This window comes from Crinia signifera, chromosome 4, assembly GCF_055691185.1.
Source record: "Crinia signifera chromosome 4, ASM5569118v1, whole genome shotgun sequence".
Taxonomy (NCBI): domain Eukaryota; kingdom Metazoa; phylum Chordata; class Amphibia; order Anura; family Myobatrachidae; genus Crinia; species Crinia signifera.
This window is the reverse complement of record NC_139220.1, coordinates 34,552,382-34,567,416: the sequence shown is the minus strand read 5'-3', so window position 1 is coordinate 34,567,416 and position 15,035 is coordinate 34,552,382. Positions and strand designations below refer to the sequence as shown.

Here is a 15,035-nt window from a genome sequence, read left to right as displayed (position 1 = left end):
AGTGAGAGGCAGAGGGTGGCAGGGAGAGGCAGAGTGTTACAGGGAGGAACAGTGGGTGACAGGAAGAGGGTGACATGGGCATCAGGGACCACATACCAGAAGTACAGTTAGGAGCTGATTGGCTAATACTTATCCGTCCACTTTAATACTTCCGAAGGCTTAGTCCATACAGCTGACCCTTTACAATCTGTATGTGGGATGTATGCATTGGATGAATTGCAGAAGTGCCAGCCAATGGAATTGTGGTATTTGCTGAAAGATAAAAATAAAATAAAAATATCTCAGAGTTATAACTGCAAAGCCTTCCCGCTCATTTGGAATACTTTTTTTCCCATGAGCTCTACAAATATCCCCTTAAACTCTCATTGTTCATCAAAGTGCACAGTTTCTGCTTGACGGACATTATATCATTATAGTCCCAGAGGTCTCCCTCTATATTTAGTTCCTTCTTGAATAATATTCTTCAGGGGTCTGTTGCTCTACATTTCATACAATGCAGCATGCTTGCAGTATAATACACACTGGCAGCTCTCCTGGAGGTAACATTGGTTTTGCATTGTGTGCACAACTGACTCCTTCATCTGTTACATAATGGTGTTATTTATTGAAGCCGTAATGGGACTAGAGCGGCAGTTTAGGATTCCATTGTAGAGTCATATACAGTTTGGGGGACTTGAACTGCACATTCTATTAGAAAAATGATGAGGTGCTACCATGCTGAGACTTGCAGTTCTACAAAGCAAAAGAGAAGAGCAGTAAATACTGCTAATCAGAAAACCTATAATACTGTAATTTTCTGTTACTTGGCTAAGGAATGGCCGGGAGGCTCACGAAAATAGGGTTCACCTCCCGACCCCCAGGGAAGGTAAACAAGTCCCCCGCAATCCCCACAGCCTCTTGCATCCCCCCCTCAGCGGGGGGTCAGTGGTGCCCAAATCGCCTTTAGGGCATGGCCACTGTGACACAATTGCAATGGCCACGCCCCTCACAAGGCTCAGTTGTTGAGCCTGCCTCTGATCCAGCCCCTTTTGCGACACACTTGCCACCCCTGCCCCCTGCTTCCTCTATCTGGCTGCCCTCTCCTGGCGAGGGCAGCCTAAAAGTAGGCAACCCTGAGTAATAGTAAAATTGAGGTGTTAAGCAGAGCAAAACAAGACTCTTTGGTGCCCGGTACCAGAAAGAGAATTGTCTCCCCCGCATTTTTCCAACATTTTTCCATCTGATCTTAGAGAATGCCCATGATATGATGCCTCTTATCAAATTTCATCATTTCAATATACTGTACCCAGGATTCACACCCATAACCTTTTGCATTCCAGTTAAACATGTAGCAACTAGGAGAGAAAAATGTTGTTTCTTGTTGGTGCAAATGTAAAGATAAAGATATAATATAACCTTTAATCCATATTGTTTAAAACCATCTGACTTGTGAATTGAAAGACTAATACTAAATACAATAATAAATAAAATTGGCGAGGAGATGCCAGTGACAGAAATTAAAATAGTTAATTCATAAATGCCACCAACAGCGCCCCCTACCCTGCAATGCTGTATGCAGTGGCACAGTCTGTACCGCCCTAATTATATCCCTGGTACTTAGCATCATTTTGGCCAGAAATAGTGGTCAACCAATGACTTCATCTGGCTGGTGATACCCTAAAATTCCTAAGGATCACGTCCAGAGCATGGGACTCCCCAGGCCAACACAAGCCAACTTCCCAAGACAGCACCTTTATATTGTGTGTTACATAGGTGACAAAGCTGCATACCTCCTAACAGTAAATTCTTGCATTGGGACTTCTGGCAAGGGGGAGTGGCCTATCCAAAAGGAGACATGTCTTCACGGGGATGACGCTCCCGTGAGCCACGCCTCCTGAATATAACATTCATGAGGCATGGGCAGTACTCTTTAAACTGCTGGCCATGACCCCAGCCCCTCTGACTTGCTGAGTAGAGCAGCGGATGACAGGGGGACTCCCAACTGACACCCCCCCATCACCACCGCGGGACACCAAAAAAAGACACGGCCCCATGAAAAACAGGACAGTTGGGAGGTACCCCCTGTTAGTCCATGGGATTGTACCGCAGGTCAGCACACATACCATACAGTAACACTTGTTGATATGTGAAAAAAATTATAAGAAACAAATGTGCCCTTATCTTTTTTTTAATACATCTTTTCCATCGCCATACACTTGTATGGTGATGGTGAAATAGATGTATGCAAATACTGCAGATAAAATATGCACTTCATATAGTGCATTTGTCACTTACCGCCTCTTCTTACATCCCCCCCTCCCCAAATCTCCAAGCTTTGGTAAATCTCCCACACGCTGTAGTGGATGGAATGATCTGTAACCTCGTCACACAAAACACTAGTTTGCAGGAATCTATGATCTGCAAACTCTCTTTGTTCTAGGGAATAGGATTGCCACCTAGCAACAGCTGGTGGGTTATGGTGTAAGCCTCCCGACATACGCTGGAATGGTATAGTGAAAAAATTTTTTTCACTTACCTTACCACAGCCAGGGGAGTAGGGAGCTTAGCTGCTGATGCATGACATGTGCACAGGCAGTGCACATATACTGCAGGTCATGCAGATGCACTCTAGTCACATGCACCTGCTGTATATAAGGCTAAGCCCCGCCCCCTGAGGTCAGATTTTACAGAAGCTTACAGATGGCAATCCTAAAGTGGAACAAGAGAGAAATACCATTGTATGCAAAGACCATTGTATGCAAAAATAATGTTAACTAGAACATTCATAACGAACATAGATCAGATCTGAGAAACTCTACTGGAAGGAGTAAGAATGAAACTGGGTTGGACTAGGAACAAACAACTGAAATAACTGCCATGCTGTATTGTAGCCAGGCATGTTATAAACTGAGGCAAACTTGTGAGTATAGCAGAGAAGAGGAAATAATTAATTTCTGATCTTTAGGTGACTGCACTTGTTGCTTCTTCTAGGCCTTTGGAGTGCCTTGAATCAAAGGATAAGTTAGGTATATAACCGAACCTTAGAGAGAACAAGCAGCAGACCTAGCAAGGTACTGGGTGGGAAGGGTGGGAGCTGTTGCTAGGTGGCAATCCTATTCCCTAGAACAAAGAGAGTTTGCAGATCATAGATTCCTGCAAACTAGTGTTTGTTCGTCGGGAGGCTTGCCACCTAGCAACAGCTGGTGGGTAGACTACCACACACCTGGTGGTTGCTCTAAGGAACGCTATTCTTTGAGAACCAGAAGGCCTCCAGCAATGTCTAAAGAAAGTCCAAGCGGATGACCAATGTGCAGCTTGCAATACAGGCTGAAATGGTAAGCCTCTAGCAGCCATTGAATTAACTGCGTCACAGTGAAGGGGATGGCCTCTGAAGTGTAGTGTCTATTCCAGAACTCTGTATGGTGGAAACTATACACTCCCTGGTCATAAAAAGGTCTGGCAGGATGAAAAATATTCTGGCATGTGAGAGAGAAGTTTGTTTGATGTCTCTCCTTACAGGTACTGTGAGGGGTAAGTAAGTGGATTGGCAATCAACTATACAAAGATCTGGATCTGACTGGTCTCTGACCAGATCACATTCCACCAGAGGTGTGTGCATGGAACTTGTTTTTGTGTGTCCCCGTAGAATAATAAGGAAACCCATTGGCGTAGGGGTCATCCAGGTTCAGATATGTGGTTTGACGAAAAACTCAGCCCCTCTGGCTGCAAAGGCAGGGGCTAACAGTGAAGCTAACTTCTTTGAAAGGCCAAAGATATCTGCAGATGGTGGTATAGTGGCCAAGAAGTACAAAAAGGGATTAATGTCCCACCAGGTAGAATGCCATAGCATGGTGGTCTAGCTAGAAAGAATTCTTTAAGTATTCTTATTCTCTGAGGCCTGGGATAAGGAGAGCTAGAGTCAAGCCATATGAGCATATCTTGGCATAAGCCAAACCTGTTTCGTATGTGGTGGCAAGGAAGTCCAGAGTTATGCTAGGCTCGGAAAAGGGGGCCTGAAGAAGGAAGGTTAGAGGACTGTAAGGCTAGAAATTCAATTATGGATTGATATCTGGATCTTATTCCAGGCCTAAAACAGGCAAGGCGTGGAAAAGGCAGAGAGGTTGGGAATGGTCTGCAACCTAGTAATGTTGCAATCCACATACAATGTGGAAGATGTTTCAGTAGGTCTGTGCTGCCCTGGAAGCAGTCTGTAGATGAACCTAGAGGAAGCCCGGAACCTTGTGAAAAAGGTTGATAAAGGGAACAAAACTCTGGAGGGCCAGACAGAGTATGCCAGAAATATTTGGGTATTTTGGACACGTCTGTTTTGATTTTGTGGATGACCCACAACCGCAGAGCCAGAGGGAAAAAGGCATATGAAAGTGGAATGTCAGCCCACGAAAAAGGACATAGCATCCATGTGGAGAGTCCCTTGAGTCCGAAATTTGGATATGAATGTCAGAACTTGTACGTTTGATGGTGTTGCAAACGTATCCACTTGTGGGTGACCCAAGGTCTTTGCAATTCTGAGAAAGATCTCTGGTGTGTTATGGCAGCAGTGGGATCTAAATCTACACCTCCGAAGGAACTGGAGAGTCGCTCAATCCACAGTATGACTGGTTATGTATAAGGAAATGGCTATCTTGTTTAACTCTTCTTGTATGCATGTAGCAAACAGGAGAATGGACCGCTGTACTGCCCACTTCCAGGCATTTATTGCCTGCTGACAGAGAATGCAAGATCAAGTGCCTCTTATTCTTTTGAGGTAGATAAACAGTGGTTTTGTTGTCCAGACAGAGCTGAGCTGAATTATCCCGTGGGTCTGAGGGAAATACAGAGGATATAGCCAATCTGGGAGCTCTTAGCTCTAAGAGATTGATATGAGCTTTAGAATCTCAAGCGGTCCACTTCCCTCCTACTGTATTGCACTGGGTGAATGCCCCCCAGCCCATGAGGGATGCATCTGATGTGATGACTATGTCTGGAGTAGGAGGTAGGGGAGATCTGGAATAGGAAATGTTTTCCAACTGTGAATCTCCCTGTAGACTATGGGAGATAGTATCATTTTGTCTGTCCTAATCCTGTCAAATAAGGGATGATAGGAGGTTCTGGAATTGTCTGCATATTATTATTATTATTATTATTATAATTTTATTTATAAGGCGCCACAAGTGTTTCGCAGCGCCGTACAAAGGAACAATACAGGGAGACAAAAACTTGGCATAACATTGAATAAATAACAAAAATACAGTACAAATAAAGAGCGCCACAGTTCAATACACATTACAGCTTAAATGTAAGTAGTGAGGACCCAATCAACATACAACTAGAGGCTTGAGGCCAATGATGGAGATGAGTATGAAGATGGTCACTGAGTGTTGGAGTAAAGGAGAGCTGTGAGTGAAATGTGAAGAGAAGTGGGCTTTGACAACAGGAGGGAAGAGGGCCCTACTCGGAGGAGCTTACAATCTAGTAGGAAGGGGAGACAGACAGATTACAAGAGGTGCAAGCGAGGGGGTGGTGGTTAGATAGCAGGATGTAAACAGGAAACAGGCAAGGGGTCGGAGAACCAGCTGGTTTATGCAGTGGAAGGGTACGCTTTGATGAATAGGTGAGTTTTCAGTGCCCGTTTGAAGCTTTGCAAGGTCGGGGAGAGTCTAATGGAGCGAGGGAGTGCGTTCCACTGAAGGGGTGCAGCACGGGCAAAGTCCTGTACTCTAGCATGGGAAGCAGTGATCAGGGTGAAGGAGAGACGACAGTCGTCAGCTGACCGTAGAGGGCGGGAGGGTGTATGAATGGAGATTAGGTTAGAGATATATGGAGCAATGGAATTAGAGATGGCCCTGTATGTGAGTGTGAGGTGTTTGAAGAGGATTCTGTAGGGGAATGGAAGCCAGTGCAGATTTTGTTGAAGGGGAGTAGCAGAGTTAGAACGGCGGGAGAGGAAGATAAGCCTGGCTGCAGCATTGAGGACAGATTGGAGAGGAGCTAGTTGGGATTGAGCGAGGCCAGTGAGAAGAGCATTACAGTAGTCAAGCCGTGAGATGACTAATGAGTGGATGATCAGCTTAGTTGCACTCTGTGAGAGAAAGGGCCTGATGCGAGCAATGTTGCGTAACTGGAACCGGCAAGAATGGGCCAGGGCTTGGATGTGGGGTGCAAAGGAGAGGGAGGAGTCAAGTGTGACACCCAGGCAGCGGAGTTGGGGAACAGGGGAGATGATGGTGTTGTTAACAGTGATAGAGATATTAGAAGGGGGCATAGCTCTGGGTGGGGGAAAGATAATAAGTTCGGTTTTGTCCATATTCAGCTTCAGAAATCGCTCAGACATCCAGGTAGAGATGGCAGCGAGGCAGTTGGAAACTTGAGAGAAAACAGTGGGGGACAGATCAGGAGAGGAGAGGTAGATTTGGGTGTCATCTGCATAGAGGTGATATTGGAAGCCAAAGGAGTTAATGAGTGCACCCAGAGAGGAGGTGTACAGAGAGAACAGAATGGGGCCAAGGACGGAACCCTGAGGGACCCCGACAGGAAGGATAGAAGGTGGTGAGGTAGAGCCAGAGGCAGAGACTGAGAAGGAACGGTTGAAGAGGTAAGAGGAAAACCAGTTGAAGACTGTGCCAGAGAGGCCAATGTTTTGGAGTGTGTGGAGGAGGAGAGGGTGATCCACAGTGTCAAAGGCAGCAGATAGGTCCAAAAGGATAAGCAGGGAGAAGTGACCCTTGGATTTGGCTGACAGCAGGTCATTGGTGACTTTCACTAGGGCAGTCTCAGTGGAGTGAAGTGGGCGAAAGCCAGATTGAAGGGGATCTAGGATGGAGTGGTCAGACAGGTAGCTTGTGAGACGCCTGTAAACCAGCCGTTCTAGTATTTTAGAAGCAAATGGGAGAAGAGAGATAGGGCGGTAGCTTGTGGGAGATAAAGGGTCCAGGTTAGGTTTATGAGAGGTACGTGGAGAAAACCCAGGATCTGAGGCTCTAATTTTCCTTATCAGCCTAGCCAAGTCTCTCAGTGAAAACTGAGCACCTGAGAAACAGACTTGTATGGCGTTCCAATTGTCTGAGGGAACCGCTTTTGATAAAGAAGAGGAATCTATCAAAGACCCCAGAAAGACAACAGATTGGGAAGGTACTAATACAAATTTCTCAAGGTTCTTATGAAAACCTAGATGCCAGAGGAGCGACAGGATAAGATACCTGGGAGAAAAGGGGGACAATTGTTCTGCATGCACTACCAGGAGATTACCTAGGTAGATAATAACAGCAAACCCTTTACTGTCTGAGGTGTGTAATTGCTGCCTTCATGATGCATATGAGTATGTAAGGGGCATTGGACAGTCCGAAATCCATTACAGTCCAGTTGCATGGAACGTCTCTCCACAGGGAACTTAGCAGCCTCCTATGATTTGGATGTTCCAGTATCATGTTAAATGCCTCCTTCGGGTCTGTTTAGCTACAATGTTTAGCTTGGACCAGCCTAAAGGGTATATCTGCTAAACCCTCCATATGGAAAGACCAAGGTTTCATATATATTCAGTACTGGCCTATATGAAAGGTCCTGTTTCCTTACAGGGAAATGGTAGCTGACCCAACCTATTTGCAATTGTCTGCCAACTCGATCTAGCCCTGTTAAAGGGCCAGGGACATTATTTATCCAGCATCCAGAACTAGTGTTCCCTGGATGGGAGCATATCTGGTTAGGAAAAGGAACAAGGTGAATATGCCCCTCCTCCCACCTGTACATTGTAGTCCGCCTACAGGAGGCCAATGCTCTGGAAAGACAGGGAGGAATCCTCTGTCTTTATTAGGATGATATTCACTTCACCTCTCGTGACCTGTGTCTGGGAGAAGCCTCCTCTGAGGACTCTGTGGCTGTCACATTGCTCTAGGTTCAAACTGCTGGCTCTAACAGAATGACCCTCCTAGCAAACAGGCCCCTTGAAGGGCTGGGGACTTTAGCAGAACTTAACCTTGTGTATGAAGTCAGGACTGAAAGATCAAAATTAGGTTTGGGACATCCACTGATGCAGGAGCTACATTACTGAGATCTGCACTTGCTTGCTGGCAGTTCTGCAGGCATTTGAAATAGAATTAAAGGCCTGGCCAATTATCAGGGTAGCTCTATTAACAGCTTTCAATAGGGCCATTTGGAAACAGCGAATCTAGGGAGTTCGCTGGAACCCTTCTTACTCTGCCTTATCCAGGGCAAATAATACTGGCCCACAGTGTCAGTTACTTTAAACTTTATTTATTTTTATTTATTTATTTTTTGCAGCACTTTTTCCCCCACTTGTGCTGAGAAAGCAGAGTCAATCTCTAGGGTAAAAAGGGCAGGGATTTCAGGAATGCCCAGGTGTTACAGAGAACAATCTGTCCTCCTTAATGAGGGACTGCAAAAGCCAGCTGGGTGAATTACTACACCTCAAGCACTTGTTCAGGGCAGAGTGTGCTGTGTATAGCATAAATGGGGCATTTCACTTGCCAATGCCACTCAGGTCATTTGCAAATCACTATATTCACCCCTGTGAGAGGATTCACTGGATCTTGTTACATCCTCCAACTCCCAAGCCACTCCCTGTGAGTTAGCTGGGGACTGTGTACTGTGGTGACTAGTCCCTTTTCTGAGCACTAGTCCCTGTTATGAGCTTGTTGTTGAGCATACTGCCAGTGACAGGCAGGAAAATGTGCCACCAATGGGCAAGAGAGGGTGGTCTGTTACAGACCTCTCAGGTATTCCTACTGCAGGCAATACCTGGTAGAATAGGTAAGGGGAGGAGGAGACTCTGCCTGTCTGGGCTCTCCTTTCTCCTTTTACAGACCTCTCAGGTATTCCTACTGCAGGCAATACCTGGTAAAGAGATGTTATTGCCTGAACAGGCATCTCTTGAAGAAACATGAACTGTTTGTTTGTTTGTTTGTTTCTTTTTTTGCCTTTCCACAACACTGTGAGAATAGGCAGGGGGAGGAGGAGACTCTGGGCGGTATTCAATGAGCCAGAATCGCCAAGTTTTATGGCGATTCTGTGTTTGTTTCGTGTCTGACGGTGATTTTTGGAGCTCCAAATGCGAATCACCCTATTCAATGAGCTGTAATCGCCGATGACGACCGGTGAATGAAGCACCAATCGCCAAATGTTATTCTCTACAAATCGCCGTTTTTTGTCTCTAGGATTTTTCATGGGGAATCGACGGTAGTTGAGGGGAATCGCCAAAAGTGTATTCAATGAGAAGGTGGCGATTCCTTTTTCTTGTTTCATATCGCCGTTCCTCACCGAGTGTCCCTCGTCATCTTTTTCTGGTGAACTTTTTTAGGAACATGTGAAATAATTGGTTTTAAGGGTTCTATTTAACTATGCAAGTCTAATGTATTATTATTTGCTGCCCTTGTGTGATGTCACGGTCGTAGAAGTGCTATACAAATATATATTAAATTTTTTCAGGTATTTTTTTTTTCACCCACAAAGCACTGCTCTTACCCATGGTGCACCTCACTTACCCATGATTCTCCTCCCCACCTCACTCCTTCGTTTGGCCATTGAGCAGATTACCCAGCGTTTGCCGTCTGCTGTATGGGAAGCGTTTGTCCAGGGTAATTTGCATTTTTCTGGCATTTTTCTGCAATTTTTTAACCAACTGACTACATTAATGAGGCTGTATAGGGAAACGCCGGTTTGGCTGAGAATCGCCGTTAGGGGCGGCGATTCTCAGCCACGTTGAATAGGGTGACTCGGCGACTCCCCACGAATCCCCATGCATGGCGATTCACAGCAAAAAAACGGCGATTGGCAGGCGAATGTTAAATCTGAATCACTGTGACCAACGATTCAGGACATTGAATACCGCCCTCTGCCTGACTGGGCTCTCCTTTCTCCACAGAAACTTCCCTGCTGTCTTCCGACCTGACAGGGTTAAATAATTTTCTCCTCTTAAATAATACCTCATTCTGTGAGGAAGAGGAGGTATAAGCAGCCACAGCCATGTAATGTTTGGAGGGCCGTCTGTTTTGCTGAAGGATGGGGATTTTATTAGTCTGTCTGTAGCAGACACAGACACAGCTTCCTCCTTCCTTCAGCGCTGAGGTAAAATCTGACCTCAGGGGGTGGGGCTTAGCCTTATATACAGCAGGTGCATGTGACTAGAGTGCATCTGCATGACCTGCAGTATATGTGCACTGTTTGTGCACATGTCATGCATCAGCAGCTAAGCTCCCTACTCCCCTGGCTGTGGTAAGGTAAGTGAAATTTTTCTTTTCACTATACCATTCCAGCGTATGTCGGGAGGCTTACACCATAACCCACCAGCTGTTGCTAGGTGGCAAGCCTCCCGACGAACAAAAGTGCATTGGCAGTGACAATACAGTGAGGTGACACCTGTATCCAATTAAAATTAAATTTCCCTTCACTGCAGCATGTCAGAGTTGAGCAAAATGTAAAAAATGTGAACGATATGAATTTGGTTACAAGAATTGTAATTTCATTAGTCAATCTATCACACAAATCTGTGCTTCCTAATTTAGTTCTTGCCTGGAGCCATCTCTCCCTCTAGTATGACTGGTGTGCTGGGAAACTAGGGAGGTGTTGTGTAGCATTGGAAGCTGGTTTCATATGTACTACTCTTGTTTTTAAAGCAGAAATTTCTTAAAAATTCAGTTGTTGTTTTTGGGCGGGCTGCACTAAAACCTCACAGCTGGGGCTTCGTCGTAGGGGGGTTACGCCAGCTCTAGCTAGCCTGTGGGCTTCTTTTTGCATCCCCTGCCGCCCCGCACTGACACCTGTCGCCCTACACTGACCGCCTCCCTTCCCCCTCACAACGGATGTCCGGGCACCCTCCTGCTGTGCTGCCTGGACCAGTGACCCCCGCCTCCCTAGCACCGAAATATCCCCCTTCCGGGATCAGGGAGGTGCTGCCCTTTGTGATACTAATTGCATATGTTAGTACATATGGGATTAGTATCAATGCGAATTGTGGCGGGATGTAAAGCAAATGCTTAGTACATCACGCCTATATCTTTTACATAAGAAGGCTGGCTATAAATAAAAGGTTGTTATATACCAATTCTCCTTAACCTGTTTTTTTTTTAGGCTGCAATTAATGATTTATCATCCTGCACATGGTCATGTGACAATCATGACAACCACAGTCGCATGGCACTTGATGTAGTATTTTTAGTCGCTATGCTGATACTGTAATCCCAATACTGGCGCCGCAATCCCGACATCGCTTACAGTGCCAGCGCTGGAACCCTGACTGTCAGCATCCTGTTTGCAATTATGCAGTGGAGGGTAAAGGTTATACTGCAGAGGGGTATGATTAGGCACTCAAAGGAGGGTTAGCCTGCAGGGGGAGTGGGTTAGACACTAAGAAGGGAGGATTACTGGGTGGAGGGGATACGTACGTTGGGATCCTGCCCATCCGGTTGCAGCTGTTAATCCCTTGGCCACTGGCATCCCAAGTGCCGGTGAGGTTGGCTAGATGTATACCAGAGGTTCCCAACCTTTTTACTTTCCCGTATACCTTGATTAAGCTTTTCATTTACCTATGAGTGGAGTGGAAGTGAACAGTATGTGTGTCCTTATGTAAAAGAGTAGCGGAGGAGGTAGTGTGCGGGCAAGAATCATGTCCCTCTGTGTCTGGCCGCTGGCGGTGTACTGTCTCCGGGGTTCCCGCTAACGCCTGTAGGATTAAAGCCGCTGCTTCCTCCACCTGTGTCATTGCGGGGTAGAACACTGATGTCTGAGGGCAGGGCGAGTAGCTCCCAGTAGATTGCTGCTTGGGCAAAACCACAAAGTGACACAACGAGGTTCATCTTCACTGCAACAGGAGACTTCTTCCTCTTCTTCCACTAGTATTACCAATATTATTTTCAAGTACCAACTGATGTATACTGATGTTCATTATACTGTGAAACCCCATATTTATTTTCTTATATGTAACGCAAGTCCAATTGCGGCCGGCATTCGCTCAGCTCTGCGGAGGACTGCTAATGAGTCAATAGAACATGTACTATTTACACGTCATTTCTTTAAGTGTTCATTCTAGCACCCTGCTGCTTGTAAAATCCTTGTAGTTCCTCCTTTCTGTCTGGGGTGCTTTTTGCAGTGGTACTTCAATAACAGTCTGGTTTGTATTTCAATGCTGAGATACAAACCAGACTGTCCTATACCCCTTTTACACCAGAGCCACAACCCGGGATATTGCCGCTCCAGGCTTGGTGTAAAAGGGGGGAAAAAAATTACCCGGGTCCTGTTACCCGGTGTCTGACCTGGCAAATGTTCTAGGTCGGACACCGGGCTTCCACGGAGTCAAGGCCGTGTAAATGGGTAACCCGGGTCATCCGACCCTTGGACCCATTTCCACCAATTAAGGAGTTCCAGCCTCTGGACTGCAGCGCCCTGAGGTCAGTCCGGAGGTTGGGCAGGGGCTGCGTACAGCCTCCGCTGCTGTCTGCGGAACTATGCAGACAGCAGTGGAGGCTGGGAGGAGGTGAATGGATGCCTGTGTGCGGCATCCATTCACCTCAGGCTTGGGGTGCACGGAGGCTGGGGGCAGCCCAGCAGCTTACCTCGCTGCTGGGCTTGCCCTCAGCGCGTCGGACGGCGTTGCGAGGGTGATGGTCGGCGGGTTTCCCGGCGCTTGGAGATGATGTCAAACACCGGCTCAGGGCCCAAATTCACTGGCGTCGCCCACCCGGCATAGTGCCGGGGGATGCCGGTGTAAAAGGGACCAACTGGTGGGTCGCATCCGGGTCCAAAAACCCGGGTGCAACCTGGCAGTTTTGGTATAAAAGTGGTACTAGAAACACCACAGCAGAGAGTGACACCACAGACAGGAAGGAGGAACTGCAAGGATTTTACAAGGAGCAGGGTGCAAAAATGAACACTATCTTTTATAGAGTTACAGTTGCTTAACTCCAGGTACCATCTGTAATCATGATTGCTACTGTGCAGTATTGCTTCACGCTAATGACTAAAGAAATGAAATGACCATTCTATCTCCTTTATTCCTAGGGGAGCGTTCTCCATCGTCCGCAGATGCGTGAAAGTTTTATCCGGCCAGGAGTATGCAGCAAAAATCATTAACACCAAGAAGCTTTCAGCTCGAGGTGAGTGCAGGGTGGCAACCTTTCATTTCTCCCTGACTGTCAGCGACAGATAAGGTCACAACTCCACGCGGAATAAATCAAGATCCTATCGGTGTAAAGCAAATTAAAAAACGCAGAGTACTGGACGGGAGAAGACATATGTGTCAGGGTGATAGAGGAGATAAGGAGTAAGTGATAGACAAGGGGGACGTGAGCACAGAACACAGACAGCACAACTACTGTATTAAGTCTTGTTATTTATTTGTACAGTGGCAGATACCCTCCAGCACGGCGCACAGGGGGGAACTGCAAGCCGTAAATAATTAACTCAAAAAACAATCTCATTTCTCGGAGGCCGGTTTTGAGCGGTGATTAGCTTACATGTAATTTGTATAACTGATGGAACAAATAACTGAAGTGCAGTTATGCATTTGATGTTTTTATTTGCAGTTAATTGTTGGCGGACAAAAGGGCCGCATTAATTCCAGGTGCACTGCATGCGGGAGCTGATTTGCAGTTCTTCGATAAAGGGGATAAATGCAGAGGCCAGCGGCGTAACTAGAAAATTATCATCCCCCCCTTCCCAAGCAAAACAGTCTCTGGCACCCCCCGGGCAGTGCGGGATGGATACAGAGGGAGGCAGGTGGTACCTGGGCGGCGTGGAGTCAGGGCAGTGTAAAGTGCCCGGGGGCTATGGGTGCAGTGGCGGAGCGGACAGTCCGCAGTGTCCGGGAAGCACTGAGTGAGCGGACACTGTGGACAGTGGTGGCAGAATTTGAAAATTCAAAATATAGGCCGATGATTGGCTAAGAGAGAGAGCACAGTCAGCCAATCAGCGGCTGGCCTATCTTTTGAATTTTCTAATTCTGCCACTGCTGTCCACAGTCTCCGCTCACTCAGCGCTTCCCGGACACTGCAGACTGCCCGCTCCGCCACTGCATCGACAGCCCCTGGGCGCTTCACGCTGCTCATGTACCACCTCGCCTCCCCCTGTATCCATCCTCCGGCTCTGGACCCTGTGCCCCTATGGAGCCTGCTCCCCCCTGCCACTGCTTGGTCTGCGGAGCCCTAGTTGCGCCAGTGCTCCCAGCTTTTCTATCTGTGCACTACAATGCATTAGGTGGGGTGACACTATCTCCCTCCCCCCTGCGGCCTAACTCTAAGTCCCCCTAGTACCTTAATGTCACCCCTCCCACCCCCTGGCCTAGCACTACCGCTCCCCAAATACTTACATTGTGGATGATTGCTGTTGGGATTTCTGACTCCAGTAATGGCATCCTCACCGTTCTCCATCCTCATAACATCCAGCCCCGACATTAAATTAGTAACATTCACATTCGCTTAATAGAGCTACTTCCCTCTCACGACCTGTCATTAGATTAACACACCAAAAAAATTAGAACTTTCAGGCGATTCCTATATGGAGTGATATTAATTAATCAATATTATAGTCGGTTTTCTCTGAACCTGCTTTCCCGGCTAAGGGCGGCTTCCTGCTACCATATAGATCCAGAACAGAAACAAGATAGGGAGTTTGAATATTAAAATCAGCTGTAGCCATCATCTTCAGATGGCGTTTGTTCCCAGATTCTTACTCTTCCTTAAGGGAAAGAGGTCCAGGTTGCAAAGAAGAATGTGACCGGTCCCTCCTTCTATATGCCTTGCGTCCATTTAGGCAGCACGCATGCCTGAACTTAGGGGCTTACAAAGTTCTGCATTGGTCTAATGTTTCCAGGACTATGCATGCACTGGGGCTGCCATGCATATATGTGCTGTGATGTGCTGGACTGGGGAGTAGAAATGGGCGGTTTCACAAAGCGGAGACAAGCCGCCTTAGTTTTGTGGGTGTGACTGCATCTTCCAATGCAGATTTACTGGCCACAGGAGCGGAAATGGTGGCGGCCATTCTGAGTAACTTTAGGCCAATACAGTGACCAATGGCCTTGACGGTTATCTGATACTGCATCTTTGGATGTC

At 46.9% G+C, this 15,035-nt stretch overlaps 1 protein-coding gene across 3 annotated transcripts in view; it reads left to right on the top strand.

Moving 5' to 3' along the window:
• Positions 1–15,035, top strand: part of CAMK2A (calcium/calmodulin dependent protein kinase II alpha) — a 175,115-nt gene that overhangs the window by 33,760 nt on the left and 126,320 nt on the right. For all 3 annotated transcript variants that reach the window (XM_083181521.1, XM_083181522.1, XM_083181523.1), the window contains exon 2: positions 12,985–13,079. In XM_083181521.1, coding sequence (XP_083037647.1) covers positions 12,985–13,079 — 95 coding nt within the window. The remainder of the gene's footprint in view (positions 1–12,984; positions 13,080–15,035) is intronic.